The sequence below is a fragment of the Ascaphus truei genome, chromosome 7, assembly GCF_040206685.1.
Source record: "Ascaphus truei isolate aAscTru1 chromosome 7, aAscTru1.hap1, whole genome shotgun sequence".
NCBI classification, from domain to species: domain Eukaryota; kingdom Metazoa; phylum Chordata; class Amphibia; order Anura; family Ascaphidae; genus Ascaphus; species Ascaphus truei.
Window position 1 is genome coordinate 55858480 of NC_134489.1, and position 20571 is coordinate 55879050.

A 20571-nucleotide genomic window follows, 5' to 3' on the forward strand; every position below is an offset into this window, starting at 1 on the left:
AATGAGCATGATATTTTAAAAATAATGTTATAAATAATTCTTTATATCTCCCTGATGTTTGTGCTTCTGTAAGCTCTCTTACTTCCATAATATAATGCCACTTCAGTGGCATTGGTCAACAGAACTTTCATGCTATGCAAAAACAAACAATAGGTCTATACAATGGAGGAACAATCTGAACTACAAAATGAAGAGAAAAGACCTTTTCATTGTCCTTACTGGACAGAATAAATCTGCATGATACTCAACATAGTGTATGCAGACCCCAGCACAGTAGGATGTATAAAAGGGCAATTGTGAACTACTGTACATGAGTAGCACTGAGATCTCACATCTCTAAAACACCTCAGCCAAAATGGGAAAGGTAAACATGCTAGAATATAATGTGCTCCAACTGAATATTTATTCTGCAATGTAATGCAGAGCTGTATAATATGGTCTTAATATGGCCGTTGCTGAATATCTGTGTTAATGGTGCAGTCATTGATTGTTTTTCTTAAAAAAAAATTTTTGTTAATGTTACTCTTCTATAAAACTGTTTGTGTGCTAAGTTTATAGACTCATACTTTTATTTGCTGTAACATAGCAAAATTTATTCCTTTTTTAAATAGAAAATAATTGCCTGCTTTTTCCTTTAACTTTGTTGCTACATAATTATAGATTTGTTGTACAGTAGGTTGTCATACCTTTTAGTGGACCAACATAGGGGAAATAATACTGTACAAAGCTTTCAAACCCTCATAGGTTTTTTCTTCAACATAAACAAGACACACAGTACACTTGAAGAAGAAATCTATGAGGTTTCAAAAGGTCTGCACAGTATAGTTTCATCTATAAAGAACTCTAATATTTGTCCACTATACTGTACGTAGGTATAACACAGTAGGTATCACAACCAACAATGAATTTTCTCTTTGCCGGAACCAATATGACTACTAAACCTTTAAACTGCCTCTTGATGCGCATAATGTAATGTTTATTGTGCAGTGTAAAAAATGTACATGTTGTTAAGAATATTTTGCTTTCATTGGTGTCTCTCAATACTTGTTGGAAGGGATTTTGGGCCACATTTATCAAGTTGTATTCTGCCATTAAACACCTTCTGGTGCTGGTAAACACCTTATAGCCCCTTCATGTCTATAGACAGTAAATTGTCTTCCAGCACCAGAAGATGTTTTCTGGAATAAGACTTCTTAGTATATGTAGACCAAGTCTTTAATTTGTTTAAATAACAATGTTGTAGCCCAACTACAGTAGGACTTCAAAATGTTATTCTCATTGTAGATCACCTTCTACGAGGACAAGAACTTCCAGGGGCGCTCCTATGAGTGCAGCTCTGACTGCTCTGACCTGCACTCTTACTTCAACCGCTGCAACTCCATCAAGGTTGAGAATGGTAACTGGATGCTCTATGAATTCCCCAATTACAAGGGACACCAGTACTTTCTGAGGAGGGGGGAGTACCCTGACTTCCAGCAGTGGATGGGTTTCAATGACTCCATCAGATCTTGCCGTTTGACCCCACAAGTAAGTAATCCCTCATACCCTCATGTTTATCCCTATGTCTACTGTATAGAGAAATAACTGTGAAATAAAGTTCTGTAAATGTATGGGAAAACACCTTTATTATAAGTTTAGAAAATTATTTTTCTAGCCCTTCTACAATACAGAAAATAAAATACCTTCAAAATTGTAGTCGTTATTTATAATTGAACCTGCAGTTTCTTCTTATAAAATCTTTTACCAACAAAGATATTTAACATAGAGATTACGTTATATATCATTCCATTAAGTACAGATGTACAGTAGCACGTACAATATGGGGGAATATTTTGTGCTATTCTTTTGTATCCCTGCAGTTGAATCATGTGGAAACTCTGTGATATGCTGCATTATAATGTGTTGTGTCAGTGGGGGCAATGAGGTCTGCTACATGTGTATGTGTTGGAACAAAATACTGAAAGCACTGTGAACAATAGTTAAAATGCAAATAGTTAAAATGCAAATGACTATTGAAAACAAACTGATTATAAAAATTCCCTGTAGCACCACATGGAGATTCATTTCTCCTATATATGCATTGTAAAATGTACTGCAGTTTCCGTCCCTTATGGGACTCTCATTATATTATGTCAGAATAGAACACACTTTTCTACCCTATTGAGTATTCCCAATATGTCTTATTCTTAGGAAAAAATTTTGAGTTGTGTTGCCAATGGTGAACATCTCACAGCTGCTTTCATTACAAGCTGTGTAATTTTGAGTTTGAGAATGGCTTGGCAATGTACACATAGACTTTGCTATAAACATTTTAAATGGAGAATTTTTCAATGAATGAATTTAAAAATTAAGGGTGCAGAGACTGTAAGGGGATTATTGTTGTAGAATCTGGAGTCAGTTAAGTGGAAGATGATCTTATAAATGCTCTGTTATGCTACAAAGTTTTTATGCTAACCGGGTAATTCACTAATTAAACATTTGCATATAAATTTAAATGTTCCTGTTTATAAATTATATATAATAGGACTTTTTATTTTATTGCTACCACCTAGCACCGGGGCTCATATAAGGTGAAGATCTATGAGAGAGAGGACTTCAGAGGACAGATGATGGAGTTCACGGAAGATTGCCCACATGTGCATGAGCAATTCCATTATAATGACATCCACTCCTGCAATGTTCTTGAGGGATACTGGATCTTCTATGAAGAGCCCAACTACCGGGGACGTCAGTACTACCTGAGAAGTGGAGAGTACAAGAGATACACCGACTGGGGTGCCATGAATAGCCATGTTGGCTCTTTTAGACGAGCCATGGATTTATACTAACAATGTTCATAGCACGGCAAAACTTAATTTCTGTCTATGGAACATATTCAAATATTTTATTATTGCATTATGTATAAATACATCTAATAAAAGAAATATTAATAACATACAATAGAAATGGATGTCGTTATGTCTCTAGTTCTGTGGGAAATTATGCAAAGAGCTGTTAATAAAGTTTAAACACTGAGTAATTCAATTGGCCTGACACATCTCATGTAAGAAAATCTACACAGTATTATTTAATTGACAAAGTCAATTTCAGCAAAAGTAGACATCCTATAATAGGAAATAAATGAACCTGTTTGAATTTATATATTCAAAAAAGGAGGACTATCCAGATACATTACACATTAAGCACTCGTACTATACAGTATGTTGTTTCTAATACATAATACTTCAGATGGCTCATTTTCAAGATATTGAAGCTGTTCCTATACATTTTACACTTCAGTGTTTCTTATGGGAGCCCTGTCTTAATGTTGACCATATCATTCTAATGTGTCCCCTTTCTTATTAAGAAATCACAAATCCGACACTGATACATTTTAAGATATATTTTCCGATATCAAACAAACATTATCAAAGTTCAATTAATACAGCAGTAAGGATATTTGCCTTTATTTATGGTCAGTATCATACATTACAATGTTCTGCTGGCAAAAAAAAATAGTGTCTAACAAAATTTGGCTTATAAAACAGTTCGTAGGATGATTTTATTTAATATTACATTTGCAGCAGTTTTGATGAAAATGCCCATTTTGGAGTTGAGTGACTCTGGCCCACACAAATAATAAATGCAAGTATATAGGCCGGCCAGGCTGGTTTCCTTGGCTACTACTGTAAGTCTGCCCTTCCTGGCAGTAAGTCCTGGTAAGAACAGACCTGTCAGGAGTTATCATGGATTTTACCCACTCATAGTAGCTTCTTTGAGTGACGGGGGAGGTGGTGGGACTAGGCCTGTGTGTGTCCAATCACTGGATTCAGACCTGGTACCTACTCCCTTGTACTTAAGGAGCAGCACTGTTAAATGTAGTCAGTGCTTCTACCTCCTTGAGAGAGGCTGGTCTACCCTCACAACTGTGCAGAACTCTGCCAAGTTGTACTCCCTCCCCTAGGGGAGTGGAGAGGGAGACTATAACTTTTACTCTACCAGGGAGTAAGGGAAGAGCATAGACTGCTTCAAGTGCCCTAGGCCTGGAGTGGAGGTCCAGGGTACATCCTGAGGGTGATGCCCCACGAAGTATGCTGTGTATGCTGTTCCATCTGCCAGTGCACTAAATAAACTGATCCTGTTCAAATATATCTTCCTGCCTGAGACTACAATCTATCAGGCGGAGGGGAAGTAAGTTCTCCTGCAGAGATTGTCCCTACATCCCTTGGGCCTGCAAGAGATGGAGGCGCTATCACAGAGAGAGAGAGAATCAGATCCTACCCCAGAACCCTATCCTGTGTTTCTCCACAACACCAAAGTAGACTCAGATCTATTGTAAGCTAGCAGGTATGCACTACACTAGTAGTGAAATCTCCCAGAGGGTGGGGGAAACACTGTTACATATAGGAAATTGTACAACATAATTGGCCCTTTTTCTATAAAGTGTGACGTTATCACACAGATAGTACCATTGCTGACCTCTAATTGATGTCTATTTTAAATCTAAATTGAGGCTTAAGTGCTTTTCATCAGGAAAATAGCAGCTCTTGTAGAAATAGTTAAACTATGTTTTACTTATTTAACCCATTGCAACAGGGACTTATCACTGTTGAGAAAAACTGTCTCTAAATCCAGCAGTGGGCTGTTAATTGCATATGCAATCAACCAGACCACCTGGCTGATTAGGACTGTTAGAAAAAGCCTGATCTATGAAACAGGAAGGAGATTTTTTCCTTAGCCCACAACTGGACTGACCAGAGGGAAAGATGTCTTGATGCACAAAGAAGGACTGTATGCTGACAGCAAGACAAGGGGACAAGACCTCTATACCTGGACATGGACATTTCCATAGCACACAAGGGTGCGGACCCAGGAGAGCAGAGAGGCCTTCCCCTACAGCTACAAGAGCAGAGAAGAGACTTTCTTGTTGGACTGTTGTATTATTATTATTTTGGGGGAGGGTGGTAATTAGCTCAGCTGGGCTGGAGTAAAGATGTAGATATTCTACAAAGCGGAGTAGGCCTTTATTTTGTTTATTTTGAATGTTTTGCCGGGTTAAAGGAACAGGCAAAATAAAGCCTAATTTTAGTTTCACCTTAAAAACGGTTTCCATTGCATACCTCTGCACACATCTCCTACAATCATCTTTTACTTAGAAGAGATTGGCAACATTTTTTCGTGGATCTGCCTCAGATAGGCCGGCTCCTTTTGGTCCCTGGATTTCAACAGATCAGTCTCAAAAAGGGCATTTCGCCTTTTCTGATTTTTTTTTGCCTATCACTGCCGATTCGCACGATGGATTAATGCTCTGAACCAAAAAACAGAATCTGTTATCTGGAGGAGTATCCTAGGAGTATTAATAGAGGTGTACCCTCAATCTGAATTCATTTGTTGTAGGTTTTAGCTGTGGGTTGGTTAGGCTGTGTGTTGCTGCTGTACTATTACAGCTTTAAAAAAAAAAAAAAAAAGCTTTATTAGTTTATTAGTTTTTGCATTATTAACCTGCTGTGATTTAATAGATTTTCAGTGATGTGGACTCTAGGCTCAGGCTGCACATGTTGCTGTGATTCTAGTACAGTATATTAACTGGAATAACTGGAAGATAAATAGGACCTACAGTTGAACCATTAAACAAACAGGCAGGTACAGTATTGATAAATAATCAGCTGTGAATTACTAGACTTTCAGTAAAGTGTGCTCTGCCACTGGCCCTTATTCTGCACATGTTACTGTGATTGAAGTACAGTATAGTAACTGGAATATATAACATAAACTATTATTAGTATTGATATATCTGTCAGAAATAATCCCATGAATAAATATTAAAACTCCAGAATAACTCTGTAACTCTGACAATTTTTGTCAAGAACGGTCAGGGATAATATATCCAGTACTTTTCTCCTGCGGCAGCATGACATAAAACAGCAGCAGCAGTCATTCATTTGCTGCCATTGCATAATAATCTTCCTCTCTCTAAAGTTATTAGATCAACATGTCTAACAGTAGAAATACCAGTTATAGGAGCCTATTCTTTTTTTTTTTTAATTCTTTATTTATTATCCACATTTTTATAACAGTGAACATACACTACAAAACAGTACAATACAATATAAAAAATTAGATTATACATATATAGATTATTACATGATAAATACAAACAATCACGAAACAGAATTTTTTTTTTGATTATAATGAAATCTGAAAACAAGTCAACCCCATGTTTAATAAACCCATTTATCCCTATTATTCCCATTTTGGCAGATGATTCCTCTCTCACATCTTTTCATAATATTCTATTACCAGTGAACTCTGACTATGGTCGCCAGAGTAGCTAAAATTTTAACCTTGTATCAGTGGATATATACGAGAGTTGTTCCATCCTCATAACCTCCCATATTCTTGACTCCCATTGTCCTATAGTGGGTGCATCCAGTTTTTTCCAATTGGCAGCGATGGTACATCTTGCTGCATTCAGCATACTGTATGTGTTAATAGAGATTTCCTAATTCTGTGCCCCTTGACCCCTTCCCTATTTAACAATAAAATACTCGGATCTTTTGGGATTCTAATCTTGGTAATATTATAAATCTGCTCCACTATCGTATCCCAAAAACACTTTATTTTCTTACACTTCCACCAGATATGAAGCATTGAACCCACCTCCCTACATCCTCTCCAGCACTTATCACACGTTCCTGGATAGCATTCGTTCAATTTTTGTGGTGTATAGTACAGTACCACCTATACATTATCTAATACACATTTACCAATATATTCGTTGGCATCGAGGAAGAGCTGGCATTACTCCACATTTGTGTCCATTCTAATGTAGAGTATTCCTTACCCAATTCCTTTTCCCAAGCTAATACAAATCCTGACTTAGATTCAGCTTTGATTTCCAATATTGTTCTGTAGATATACAAATATTGTGCCCCCTTGTACCCAACAATTCCAGCATCGTTTCAAAAGAATTCAACCTCCTCAACGTGTTTAAAAAAAAAAAAAAATTGGTGTTCATATAGTGAAAAATTTGCATACTGCTGCAGCCAGCTTCAGTCTCGCACTTACCCGTCTTGTCCCGCTGCTTTTTTCGGGCTGGCGTCGAACTTGGCCACGTGCCAGCCGCATGTTCCCTGCATCCTTCCCCTCGTTCCCCTCCCCTCGCGACCTCTGCCTCTGCTTCTCCGGGTCCCCCAGGTCCCCCTCTGCTTCCCACATCCCCCCTTACCCCGCCACCACCTTTGGGGAACCCTGGGCACGCGTGCCACGCACGCACCCTGGCACGTGTGACCGCGCATCAGTGACGCACGGCACGCGCCGGCAAAAAAAAAACAGCTGCGTCTGCCCGCACATTGCGGTGGCGGCCGCAGAAGACTCAGCTCAGCCACCACTGTATATTGCCATCTTTCCCCTTCTTTAAAATCAAACTGGTCCGGAAAATATTTGAAACTTCTAATTTCTCCCATTTCCATCAAATCTCCAAGTCTAATTAGACCCACTCGACTCCACTTTTTAAATATTCCAGAGTCCAACCCTGGGGGAAAGTCGGGGTTCCCACATATTGGAGTGAGAGGGGATGGGAACGTACAAACTCTCTCATCTTTGGATATTTCATCCCATGCGCATAGAGCTGCACCAATAGTAGGATGTTCATAAAGATCTTTAGATCGATCTATCTTTCTGAGCCATGGAACCTGATTTGTGTCTTTGTTTTTGCAGTAATTGTTTTCAATTTCCACCCAAAGTTTAGTACAATGATACCATACAAAAAGAGAATTTACCTGTGTAGCAAGATTGTTGTTGATATTCGGCAGACCAAGTCCACCTTGCGATTTATGTCTTTGCAGTGTTTTAATATTAGACCTTGGCTTTTTAAATTCCCAAATAAATTTATTAATTTTACTTTGGAGCATGACAATATACTGCTTAGGGACTTTCACGGGGATAGTCTGGAACAGATACATAAGTCTTGGCAGGATATTCATTTTAATACAGTTAACTCTACCTATCCACAAAATACTATTCTTATTCCACATTTTTAAATCATTTTCTATTACTTTTGCTAATGGGGTGTAATTAGCCTGGAACAGGTCCTCTACTCTTGGCTTATATTTATACCCAAATATTTATATTTCTATTCTTCCATTCGAAAGGGAAAAGTTCTTTTACTTTGGCTGCCAACTTTGTTGACAGATTTATATTGAGAGCTACCTCACTCATTCACTACTGTGGGCAGCAGCCATCTTGGGTCCTGGGACTGGGAGGCACGGGCCAGCCAGCCTGCCAGGGCTTGCATCCACAGTCTCCTGACTGTACTCTGGCCATTTTAGTAGCTGCTCTCCCCACTACCCAGCAGAGTATCTGCTCTGTGGCCCCAGGAGAGGTGGGGGCTCTGGATCCCAAGAGCTCCGGTGGGGAGGGGGTGAGGGGGGAGGTGTCACTCCAGCCATCTCCCGAGCACCCACGATGGTTCTTCATCTCCTGGGTGGCTTATCTGATACTCTGGGCCGTCGGGCTGCTCCGGCTGCCTTCCCCACCCCTTCTCAAAATCTCTCCCTAGGGAGAGCAGAGCTAGCCAGTGCCATCTTGTTCCCGCTGTGGGCGGTGGTGAGCCTGAGCTTCTCCGGTCCCTGCCAAGGTTATTGCCACCGCTTGTTGGTGGGAGCGGGCGTTGGGTAGGAGCTCAGGAGTTCCCCGTTTGTCCGGGGCTAATTTGGGTCCCTTCTTTGGGTCCCACAGCCACTTTCCCAGCGGTCCTGTACGGAACTCTGTAGCCATGCGACCGCTCTGCCTGGCTTCTGGACACGCCACTATAGGGGCCTATTCTAATAGGTTTGGTAACCAACTCATCAAGCTTTTTGAACACTTCCCGCACATTTTGGGAAGGTTGCTATTCAGAAAGCTCAGATGAGTTGAATTCTCGCTCCTGCATATATCACTATATTGGACTATATAGTAACTACTGTCAAAATATATACTGTACAGTATAACTGTATAACTACAGTATACTGTAACTCTATGCTGTATGCAGTATAACTATAACAAGTTAGGGATTGGAGCACTGTGTCTTACCTGTCAGTATTGGGGGAGGGGGGTGGATTTCCTGCCCAGCTCCAGACATGTACATGTAAAACAGAAATAGAAATAAATGATTATACAGTACCAAGCATTTCAAACAATCAACTTTTTTTTTTTGAGTAAAAACATTTTTCAATAACTTTTGAACTACAGTACATCAAACAGCAAAGTCATTCCGAAATGGGCCGGCCTTCCAGGGACGAGCCCTTATATGCCTTAAAAGGCCATTGATGGTGTCTCTCACAGTTGTTTTCCTTAAATTTGCCGGCAGACCCTTATTGCTTTTATTCCCTTCATAATTTACATTGTGGGTCCACCCGCTGTACATCTCAAAACTGACGTGGTGTTTAAAGAAGGACAGGGCATATTTCTGGGCTAGACCAGCACATCCGATCTTGTATTTCTACCGGACTTGCTGGGGCAGAACGCTCAAGATAATGTTTGGAAGCGTTACAATCTTGGGTGCGGGTGTGCTTCTGGCAGCGAGCAAGGGTAACTGGTCTGGGAGGATGCTTTCCTCCTGTCGTGGCCTTACCGGGGTTGTCATCTTCTGTCGTGGCTTTACCGGGGTTGTCATCTCCTGTTTTGGCCTTACTGGGGTTGTCATCTCATCCTCATCAAGGGCATACAGGTACTTGTATTCTGCAGACGGAGGGGGTGAGCGTGGGGGCCCATGGTGCGCATGGTGATGGAAGCATGAAGGTCACATCCAGGCCACCCTCCTGCTCCTGCGTTGGACATAAAGGGGCAGGAACTCCAAGCAAAGAACAGATCCCCGCGATGTTCCTCTCCATCTTCTCCATATGCCTATCCATATTCAACATGGTCACCAAAGGAAGATCAAGCTTTTGCACCGCAGAGTTGTCAGGAATTTTGACACAACTTAAACCATTCAGCATGCGGGCGAACGAGCTGGATCTGGTGTGAGGAGTGCTGTTGACAACTGTGTGGATGGGTGCAAGAGCAGGTGAGATGGGGGTTCCCAGGAGAGCAGTGTCGTGGATGGGTGCAGGAGCAGGTGAGATGGGGGTTCCCAGGAGAGCAGCGTTGTGGATGGGTGCAGGAGCAGGTGAGATGGAGCATGTGCGATATTACTCAATTATATTTGTAAATGTAATTTTATTTGTATGTTTTAATGAAAAGTAATTTGATCTTTGTAAATCTGTGTACATAACCTGACTGATCCATAACCAAGATAGTATGCTAGAATTCCCTTAGTATTGTGTAATAAAAATAAATATGATAGGGTTAATAGAAAGGGCAAGAAAACACTAGCATACATGGACAGGAATTACAAATTCCTGACGAAGCAGGAACTCCTTGTTAAACGCAGAGGGCAATGGAGGACAGGAAACTGGGACGGACGAAAATCCCGGAAGTGACATCAGACAACAGCGGAGACGGCGGAGACACAGACAGTCACACGAAAAGAAGGGATTCATTGCTGCACTGACTACAGAGCCCTGTATTTAAGCCTAAAAGGCTATACAGATGCCGGGATCGACCAATAGGAACCATTCGAATGAGACTGATGAAGTCACTGCGGCTAAGGCTCGCGAGACTTCGGGGACCTGTCCACAAGGATCAAGGAATGGAGGAACGTGATGAAGTCGCTGGAACCGGGACGGATGCATGTGCACACCAGACAATGGTAGAGACTGACACTGATTATACATCATGTGAAGAGACTTGGGGGGTGATAATTTGCCTTTATATAGTGGACACTTTGTATTTTGGGTATGCCAGTCAGTTGAGAAAGACCTCAGAGAAGGTCGAAACACTGTACTTAGCTTGATAATAAATTTTTGAAAATCTTTAGTGCCTTGGATTATCTGATACGTGTTTAAGCCTAAAAGAACATGCAATCTGTGAGTTGCTAGTGTTTATCCCTGTTTTACATTTTCATAAATATTTTTCATATTTGCACTATGAGGCGGCTCTGTTTTCTTTACATACTGTATAACCACCGCATAGAGAAACTACAAAGCTAAGAGAGGAAACACTAAAGAGGGGAAACGATCAAGTCATATCCAATGGATGCAACCCTTTGTATAACTGGTGGGTCAGTGATTATGTGTAAGAAAATATATTCTAAAGATACCTTTAAGTGCCTGTGATCTGGGCACTTCATGTTAGTGCATATCTCACCATTAATACTGAAAGCTTTCAAAATTTGGACACTCTTCACCATATCAATTTTCCTTTATTTTGAGGTTGCGCTGATTTTTCTCTGGAACTGGGAACAGTCTACATCATTCAACCCGGGAAAAGAAGGAAGTTTGGCGGTTCACTGCCATCCGTGTGGGTATGAAAAAGCGCAACTGATTACAAAGTCCTAGTTACAGGACGAAACGCGTCTGAGTTTTTGTGGCAGTTTTGTATATGTCTAGTGCACATTAAAAGTTTCCCTTTTTAATTCATCAGTTGCGCTTTTTCATTACCCACACGGACGGCAGTGAACGCCATACTTCCTTCTTTTCCTCTGATTTCTCGAGGCTGGAGCATGCCGACACTGCACAGACATCTGATCCCGGATACAGAAGATATCTATGAGTCAAGCTTCGTGAGTAATACGCCCCGAGGGGCTCTTGGGCTGTGCATTGGACGCCAGGATTTGTGAGGGTAGTGGTGGAGTGTACTATATATTGTGTCCTTCTTTGACCCCTGCTCCCTACCACATTCTAGCCCCCTTCCTGAGGATTGACTATTTATTGCACATTTGGAGCCCTCTTTATATGCCTATACCTAAGTGGATTTGAACTGTTGCAGGACTGATACATTCATCGTTCATTATCACAGTGCTTTTGTGTGTGATTTCAGAGCACCGGTTCTGGAGTTTACTCTCCATTCCATATATACATCATTCAACACCAATGCACTATATAGCTTAAATATCTCGAAATCCTTTGGTTAGCGCTTGTCCTTTGTCTCTGTTTTGTACCAGTTAATTACCAGCTGAAAATATTTCCTGTGTTAGACATTATTATGGAAACAACTCTTTTTCATTGATTTATAAAACACTACTGCTAGCGCATTCAAGTTTAGGTGTCTTATAGCATAACATAACTTAGTAAATTGTGGCATTTAATGTCAACCTATGCCTGGTCAAGAAGTTTAGTACATACTATTCAACTGCCTAAGTAGTATTCCTTCTTTTGATTGTAAAACACGGTGGACCATATATCAACACAACTCAGGTACAAAACTTATTCAACACTGCTGAAATGCACCACCTGATTTATGAAAGAAAGTCGTCAATACATGTGTACTGGAGTACACATTATCCTACAGACAATTTATGCTATACTAATAGAACACATAGAATACATATTTACTGTATGCTAATAAAACACATGGGTTTTGTAATTCCCATGGGATCTATTTTAGCATCTGTTGCAGGATATAGATTACATGTGTATTTAATTTCTATAAAACGTTAGTGGCTTTTGAAGAACAGACCTGGGAAGTTCTCTCATTACTCCAAGTCTGATGAATTATCTGGTTGGTCTTTTAAAAGTTATCAAAACTTACAAATAATCTATGCCATTCAATACAAATGTTACAACTACTGTAACAATGTCACTTATTACTACAGTATAATGTTTGCAAACTACTGCCTGTAGTTTAATTCATGCATTCCCACCCATTGAATTGGTAGACTGATGACATGTGGTAGAAAGTGTGAAATCATTATTACACAATATTATCTTTGTTTGCTAGTTTTATTAGGCATTAAATTACATGCTTCAGTATTTCAAGAAATTTAATGGGGATAGTGGAGCCGTCTGAAGGAGCCAATTCTGGAGTTCATGGCGTCCCAGTCACTGAATCTTCTGTACTCTCCAGGTCTCAGGTAGTACTGACGTCCTCTATAATTGGGCTCCTCGTAGAACATCCAATGCCCATCAAACACATTGCAGGAGTGGATGTCATTGTAATTGAATCTCTCGTAAACATGTGGGCAATCTTCAGTGAACTCCATCATCTGACCTTTGAAGTCTTCCCTCTCATAAATCCTCATTCTGTAATTACCATGATGCTTTAAAAAATAAACACAATACAATTGGGAATTAGAAATACTATAGCTTTAAAGGAACATTTGTGAAAATGTGGCTGAAAATTCTGTTCATTTTATAGTACTACATTATTGCCCATGTTCACTAAGCGATGCTCACTTAAGGCGCCATTACTCACTTTTTAGTGATGGAAAAAAAATAAGGCGACGTCAGGCACAGAAATGTGTCCTTTTGACAAAACACTGCTTAGTAAATATCCATTTAAGGTTTGTATCACTAATGTATCTCATATGAAGTCAAAGGGTCATTCTTTTAGATCTGTTCCATCTGCCATGTTTTCAGTTCTAACTTTGGTTTTGCAATTAACTTGATTTGTTTGGTATTGTTTTTAGTTTTGGTTTCATATTTCTATCAAATTAAAGAAAAAAAACTCGAAATAGGCAAGGACAAGCTAAAATAGCATAATAAATCTTATGTAAATACTTACAATAAGTATAAAAGCATTAAAAACAATCAGGAAACAAAAATAAAAACACTGAAAAACATTAAATAATTAAAAATGATATGGATTCAATTCTAAAAATGTCAGGGCTTTGGTTTTGTGATGTAAGGTTCTAGCAGGATCTGATTTCACACACTCTGTTTTGCCCATCTTTAATTGCTACCTAGCTTCAAATTGTAGACATAAGGCCTGACAATGAACAGTACAAAATTATGATCAGTCCCGAATCATAGTAACACTAGCTTTATAAAGTTCCCACTGGATAACATTAAGAAAATGTATTCTTTAATAATATAACATTATTCACATCAATATTTCGCCAACATATGAAACTATTTAAGAATTTCTGATTAGTGTTTTGGCATCAGTAATACAACATTTTTGAGAGTCACCTTTATACTCCTTTCCAAGATCGATGGCATTCCTATATAACAATATAATACAGTGTTACTGTATGTAACTAATAATTATCAAAAGAATCAGAGCCACAGCTCTAAAACATGTAAGTCTATTCTACTAACAAAAGACGTGTACTACTCACTTGGGGAGTCAGACGACAAGATCTGATGGAGTCATTGAAACCCATCCACTGGTGAAAATCAGGATACTCTCCCCTCCTAAGGTAATACTGATATCCTCTGTAGTTGGGATGTTCATATAGAATCCAGTTCCCATTGTCCACTCGGATGGAGTTGCAGCGGCTGAAGTAAGAGTGCAGGTCAGAGCAGTCAGTGCTGCACTCATGGGAGCGGCCCTGAAAGTTCCTGTCCTCATAGAATACAATCTGTGAAAGCACAATAATAAATGAGAAAGGGATTACTTATTGATATCAATTCTGATAAACACCACTTGTAGTCTACTCTGTGATAGAATGATTATTAGGTCATACTGTGTTTGTTGATTGATAGAGTATGTTCTGACTACAGTACTCTTTCTTAAATGGTTTTATGTACTGGGTGTTACACAAAATAACATTTCCTACTATTTTGGTCCTAATTTACGTTAAAATACCTACTAAAATTGCACATTAGAATATATAAGATTATCCTATAACAATCTTATTTTGTAATGGTAATCTAATAAATACCACAACCCATAATCCAAATAATGTTTTGTTATAAGTAGGGTAATTATCAATACAGTATTTTGTTGATATTAATATTTGAAATGAAACATAATTTCTCAAGTGGTAAAAACTATTTCTGAACTAATAAGTTAAACCCCAGCTAAAAGTGAACAATGTACGACAATTCCCTTGCTGTACTTCATTAGAAAACAAAATAAATATATTATTTTCTTTAGGATGCTACTTTAGAATGCTCTGCTAACCCTCTTTTATACCTACTGTACAATATGTGATCCATTTATTCCACACATTTTATAACAGAGCCAAATAGAATTATTTAATGCTAGCTAGACTTGCATCCAAGTAAAGTGCAATATCACAATAAACTTCCAAAACGCATCCCCTTACCTTTCCCATATTGGATATAGAGTTGGTACAAATGCTCAGTGTTGCGTGTCCTGGGTTATGAAGAGAAGCCCTTATATACAGTATGTCCTCTAGTGCTGATGTCTGCATACGTTAAAAGTGTCTGACCTTTTTACTGTCTAGTAAGGACAATGTATAGTTCTATTATTTTTTATTGTGATTCAGACTGTTCTGTGTTTGTATGCTATTGTTTATGTATGCTTACTATGAGTTCTGTTTACTTATGGGACAGAAGAGAGGGCTGCAGTGACCAATGCTTACAGAGTTTGGCTTTGTGTTATCACTCTATTTTCCAGTGTTTTTTAAATTGACATATTTATGCCATAGAATTATGTATGAACCAATTGTTACCAATAAGATATTTCTACTTTGGTTAAGGGTTAAAGGATGTTATGCCAGTTGCACTATTAAACAATGTTTTGAATTGGCAATTACAGATGCAGCTGCCATTATTCGAAAAAATCACGGAGCCGTTTTCGTGTGCGCTGCTGTACTCAACGCGGCATTAACGCGGCCAATCACCCCAGGCACACGTGTTTATCGCGGTTGCTTTGTTTGAATTTCATGGATTGTGTGCAATTAAATTCAATGAAATGAATGAATTGTAATGTGTACAGTACTGTGCTACTGTGTCAATTTCAGGTGTTTAAAAACTAGAACACTAAAATGCCATTTTTTGCACTCGTGTCTTAAGGCGGTACGGTTGGAAGAAATCCCGCGCCATGACATAGATCACTTATATGTAGCAATGTTACTCCTATTGGAATATAGGAAATGCATTACAAAGAAATGTTTGATCACCCTTAACATTTTGATATACACTCATTTACTCTACAACATTTTCATGATATAAACTTTTACTAAGTAATAGTTATAAATAATAATACTTTTGATAAAAAATTAATGTAATCATTTATATTGATAGATGATTACATATACATTTTAGGAAGCATAAATCAATCGTTAGTTTATAAACGTCTGCTTCTCATTCTGAATGGATCATGGTTCTTTGACACATAAGTAAACATTTGTGAACTACAATCAGAATTTAAGAAGAGGTGTTTGAGGCATTTTGTTTAATTATATTTGTCAAATCCTGAATAGAAGTTCAAGGACCTTACTGTGAAGCCACTTTCCTGTGCTGAAGCAGCAGATTTTAGTCTCACTAACTTGAATGAAGCTCATCCCTTATGCTGCAGCTGGAAGCAGCTTCAATGCATACTGAATATGGGGCTCAATACTTCAGAAATCAAATATTAGTGTGGGTGTATGTTGATTCATTTTATCTGCACATTTTATATTAAGAACATGAGAATTGCCAAGTGTAGACGTTACAAAGCAAGCCATGAAGCCTAGTATTGTTTATGACTACATACATTTTACATTGGAAAAATGCTTTTGGAGGGTTGTATTTTTGACCATTTTGCTTATTGCAATTTATAGAGATAGCATTATACATTGGACTATCATGAAAATGTTGTTGTGATGAAAGAGATAGTCAGGCGCTATATGATCGTGGACAAGCCCAGCTTGCCACCTCTGACCATCAGTAAAATTACATTTTGAGAAGGTTGGGGTTAATGTCTCCCTTGTATAACTATGGGATATTACTACAGTATATACTGTGAATGTGTCATGGGTATGTGAAACCCATTGTATATTCATGTTAAAGATGTTATATTTGTATGAACATTGTTGGGGAACTGGGGTGGGGTCAACCGCCTGCCTAGAAGACACTTGTTCGAAAGCTGGAAGGTTGTTCTCTTCCCAGCAATGTGCCGCTGGGTTATGCAGGCAATCACTGGTTCTCCCTGGTTACATGATATTAATTGCAGCCTTGTCAGCAATAACCGGATTTGCGGATTTCAAATCACCCAACCCTGTGTGACACTACCATCAGACAGGTGTTACTGTTCTAACCTCACTGTGACAGCTGTGCACAAATCTCTCTTCTCTCTGGGTGAGAGTTGCCCAGCCACCAGAGAAGGTAATGTGAAAATTGTATTTTGTACTGCACTAGTTTCTTCCCAAAATTTGCCCTGTTTTTACCATACCTGCTCGGTGCTCTCAAGGCAGATAATGTAACCCTGGGCCAGTAATTTTTTCCCTGTGCCTTGAGACAGCTACGGTTTCTTCTCTTTTGTACAGTACAAAAGTGTGCACAGCTGCATGAGAAAAACTATTTGAAAAAACTTTTATCTCTGGTCTTGTTGTTCCTACAGACTTGCCATTTGCTGTCCACACTCTGACAGTTTTCTTCCTGAAGGCTGGGCATAGGCGAAACTGACAAAATTAATTTCCTGAAATTCCCTGGATTTTTTTTGCAAAATCCATTCTGCACACCAAATCTGCATTTCAAATTTGAAAAACCCAGGTGGATTAATTCAAATTCGCCATTGATTGCAATCTGGGTAGATTTTTTTTGAAGCACGCATGCACTTTTAATTTTATTAGCAGTCGCCAGTTGTATATGTATTTGTCCCTCCAAATAAATTATATCGACATGCATGTGCTGAAAAAGAAGCACACATGAGGGATATGCTAATGGCTATGCAAAGTATATTTAAAAAAATCCAATCCCCCTCTCCCGGAAAAAAAATCTGCAATTGCGTTTTTCTCTTTCGGAGAGTAATCCATAGATCAAAGGAACCACCCGATTTGAGGCACATCAAAATTCCCCTCCCCCAAAATGTGCCCATCTCTTCTTGTAACGTGTTCCCATACAGTTATGCCTGTAATTTGATTCCTATGCTTGTAATGCATTTCCCCTGCCTGTGCTGTATTCCCTATACTGATATTGTATCCCCTATGTGTACAATGCATTCCTATGTAGCCCTGCAGTTCCTATGTGTCCACAGTGTGTATCCGGAGTTCCCATTTTAGATATAGGATGTCCATGTACAATATGGGCATTTTGCTTTGGCTTTTCCGAGCCATGTGCAACACGTTTTACACTAGCGTGTAGCGTTTGTGAAAGCCTTTGTGTTGCTCAGACTGCCCGTCATCCTACTAAATAGTATAGGGTCCTAAGGGCCAGTGTCTCTCAGCTTCCTGAGTTCCTATAATGCAGTCCTGTGTCCGATGGGACCAAGTTACCAGCGTACATACAGCCTGGTGTGTTAAATGAAACATGAAAAGAGTTACATAACAAGAGTTACATGGAAAAGTTAACATGAAACTCGCAACATTCCCTCTTGAACATAGAGTTAACCCCTAGTCCCTGAAGTGTTGGGAACCAGGCTACACAACATATAGATATATACACAATAGAGATATATTAATGACAGGTAGGGGTTAATGGTGGACTTAACCTTTAATAGAAGCAGTCATATTTACCCCAACCATCACACCTCCCCCCTTACGCGGAGAGCTCGTGTGTAGCAGCCCCAATGAGTTGATCCCCTATATTGACATTTGAACATCTGAGCTTAGCCGGCCCCGGATCGGCCTGATAGGAAAGTCCATCCGCATTGCCATGCTCATTCCCCTTCTTGCGCTGTACGTTGTCATTCTCCTGTTGGGTCAGACTCCACTGCAGCAGCTTGGCATTATCCCCTGAGACCCGCTGCAACCAGCTCAGGGGATTGTGGCTTGTAATGACCATGAAAGGGCGGCCGTACACATATGGCTGGACTTACTGGAGGGCTGATAATACAGTATGGCCAAGCTCTCCTCTATCGTAGCATAAGCAGCCTCCCGATCTAGTAATTTGCTGCTCTGGTACACGATTGGATGTTCAAACGCATCGGCACCCACCTGACTCAACACTGCACTGACACCAAAGTTAGAGGCATCAGTTTTTATCAGGAACTGCTTGTCATAGTTGGGAGCTGCTAGGATTGGAGCGCTTGCCAGGGCAGCCTTGAGAACGGAGAAGGTGCTCGCACACTCAGGTCACCAGGTTACCACACGAGGGAGCCGCTTTTAAGTCAGGTCGATAAGGGGTTTAACTAGGGCACTGTAGTGGGGTACAAACTTGTAGTAATACCCAGCCGTCACCAGAAATGCTAGCACCTGTTTCTGGGTCTTGGGAACCGGTGTGGAAGTATTATATTTTTGATATTATTAATATATGTTTAACTATATAAAAAGCCTTGTTTTGTATTACAGTGTATTAAAGATAGCAGTGAAGCAGTAGAATAGAATTAACTACAGCTGAGAAGTGAAGACATATTTATTGCCACCACTTAGCAACTAGAAGCTCATTTTGGAAGTGCACTCCTAGGCATTAAAACTTAACATTTAATAGGTAGATAGAATAAAATAAGTTCTTAACATAAAGTGATAATATTAACTACACATAATGTACTGTGGTGGGAGGGAGTGAGGAGATGATAGATAGCCAAGGTATATAGTAAAGTATGCTAGTGCCTAATAGTACTTAGCAAAAGCAGTGATACCAATTTGGCTTTAATTAGGGAGTGGGTTACTCAGCTGAAAAAGCTCAGAAATGCTTGCCCTGTATGTGAGTATTGTGCGTCATGTGGCGTAGCGTACCGAGCACCCAACCTGTATTGATAAATAGCCCAAATCAGTGTCCTGCTACTAAGTATAATATTTAAGCTGTTAGATATAATCACTGTATGTGCAACTCAATGATAGGTTGGTGGTACGTGGATTGATCCTGCGCCCAATGACGTTTAACAATCACTCTACATAGATAGTATGACAGGACAGCTATTAGTAATAAAAAACCAGAAAAACTGATACTGGACACTCTGCTAATTATTAAAGCAGTAAATGAATTATTACTGTGGTTATTAAACAAGCCGTCAATATATAATCAATACCGTGAGCACTTGTACTCAGCAAAATACCTGTGCAAAAAACCTTTTACCAATTCATAGAACAATTCATGCATGAATAGGTGTCTGTGCACAGCAGATGCTGGCAGGCTAACAGTAATGATGTTAAATAGCAGATAGATCGCAACAATTTGCAGTAACAGTGATGTCTGTTAGCTACAAGGTAAGGTGACACATTGAATCACAGTACAGAGACAGGCTTCAGCAAAGAACCACTGAGTGAACAGGACCTGGTTAAGCCTGGATACGAGCGCGTTAAAATGAGCACCAGCAGAGAGCACAGACACAAAGTAACAATACTACCAGTCTCTCTCAGATCCCTCGCGCTGACGTCACCACGCCAAAAACGCCCTACGCGTTTCCCTCCTTGACGGAGATTCTTCAGGGGCGAGTGATAACCAGCTGATTGCGGAAGCGTGTTATATAGCGTCATAGGTTGCCATAGCAACCCGCGGGCCAATGAAGGGCTTGCGCAACGCTTATACCGATCAGTAGGGAACTGTATGTTAGAACAGCGGTTAATAAAGATGTACACACTAATTTCAAACAATACTATAAGGTCTAAAAAGGTTTAAAAGAGTCACCAGCATATGGGGCAAAGGCTCATGCATGTAGGCGTCTATGAGGCTTATGAACCCATGCCGAAGTGGCAGATACTGAATAGCAATTCTGTGATATGTGGTAAAGCTTAATCATTGC

At 39.6% G+C, this 20571-nt stretch overlaps 2 protein-coding genes across 2 annotated transcripts; one reads left to right on the top strand and one right to left on the bottom strand.

Annotated features, from left to right (window-relative positions):
- Positions 1–204: 204 nt before the first annotated feature.
- On the top strand, positions 205–2946 carry LOC142499307 (gamma-crystallin-3-like). Its single transcript, XM_075608476.1, has 3 exons — positions 205–364; positions 1285–1527; positions 2553–2946. The coding sequence occupies exons 1-3, from the start codon at positions 356–358 to the stop codon at positions 2826–2828; spliced, it is 528 nt and encodes a 175-aa protein (XP_075464591.1). The 5' UTR covers positions 205–355; the 3' UTR covers positions 2829–2946.
- Positions 2947–12774: 9828 nt separating this feature from the next.
- On the bottom strand, positions 12775–15088 carry LOC142499309 (gamma-crystallin-3-like). Its single transcript, XM_075608477.1, has 3 exons — positions 15050–15088; positions 14117–14359; positions 12775–13096 (listed from the first exon to the last, which is right to left on the bottom strand). Exons 1-3 carry the CDS (start codon positions 15056–15058, stop codon positions 12821–12823), a joined length of 528 nt encoding a protein of 175 aa, XP_075464592.1. The 5' UTR covers positions 15059–15088; the 3' UTR covers positions 12775–12820.
- Positions 15089–20571: the final 5483 nt, after the last annotated feature.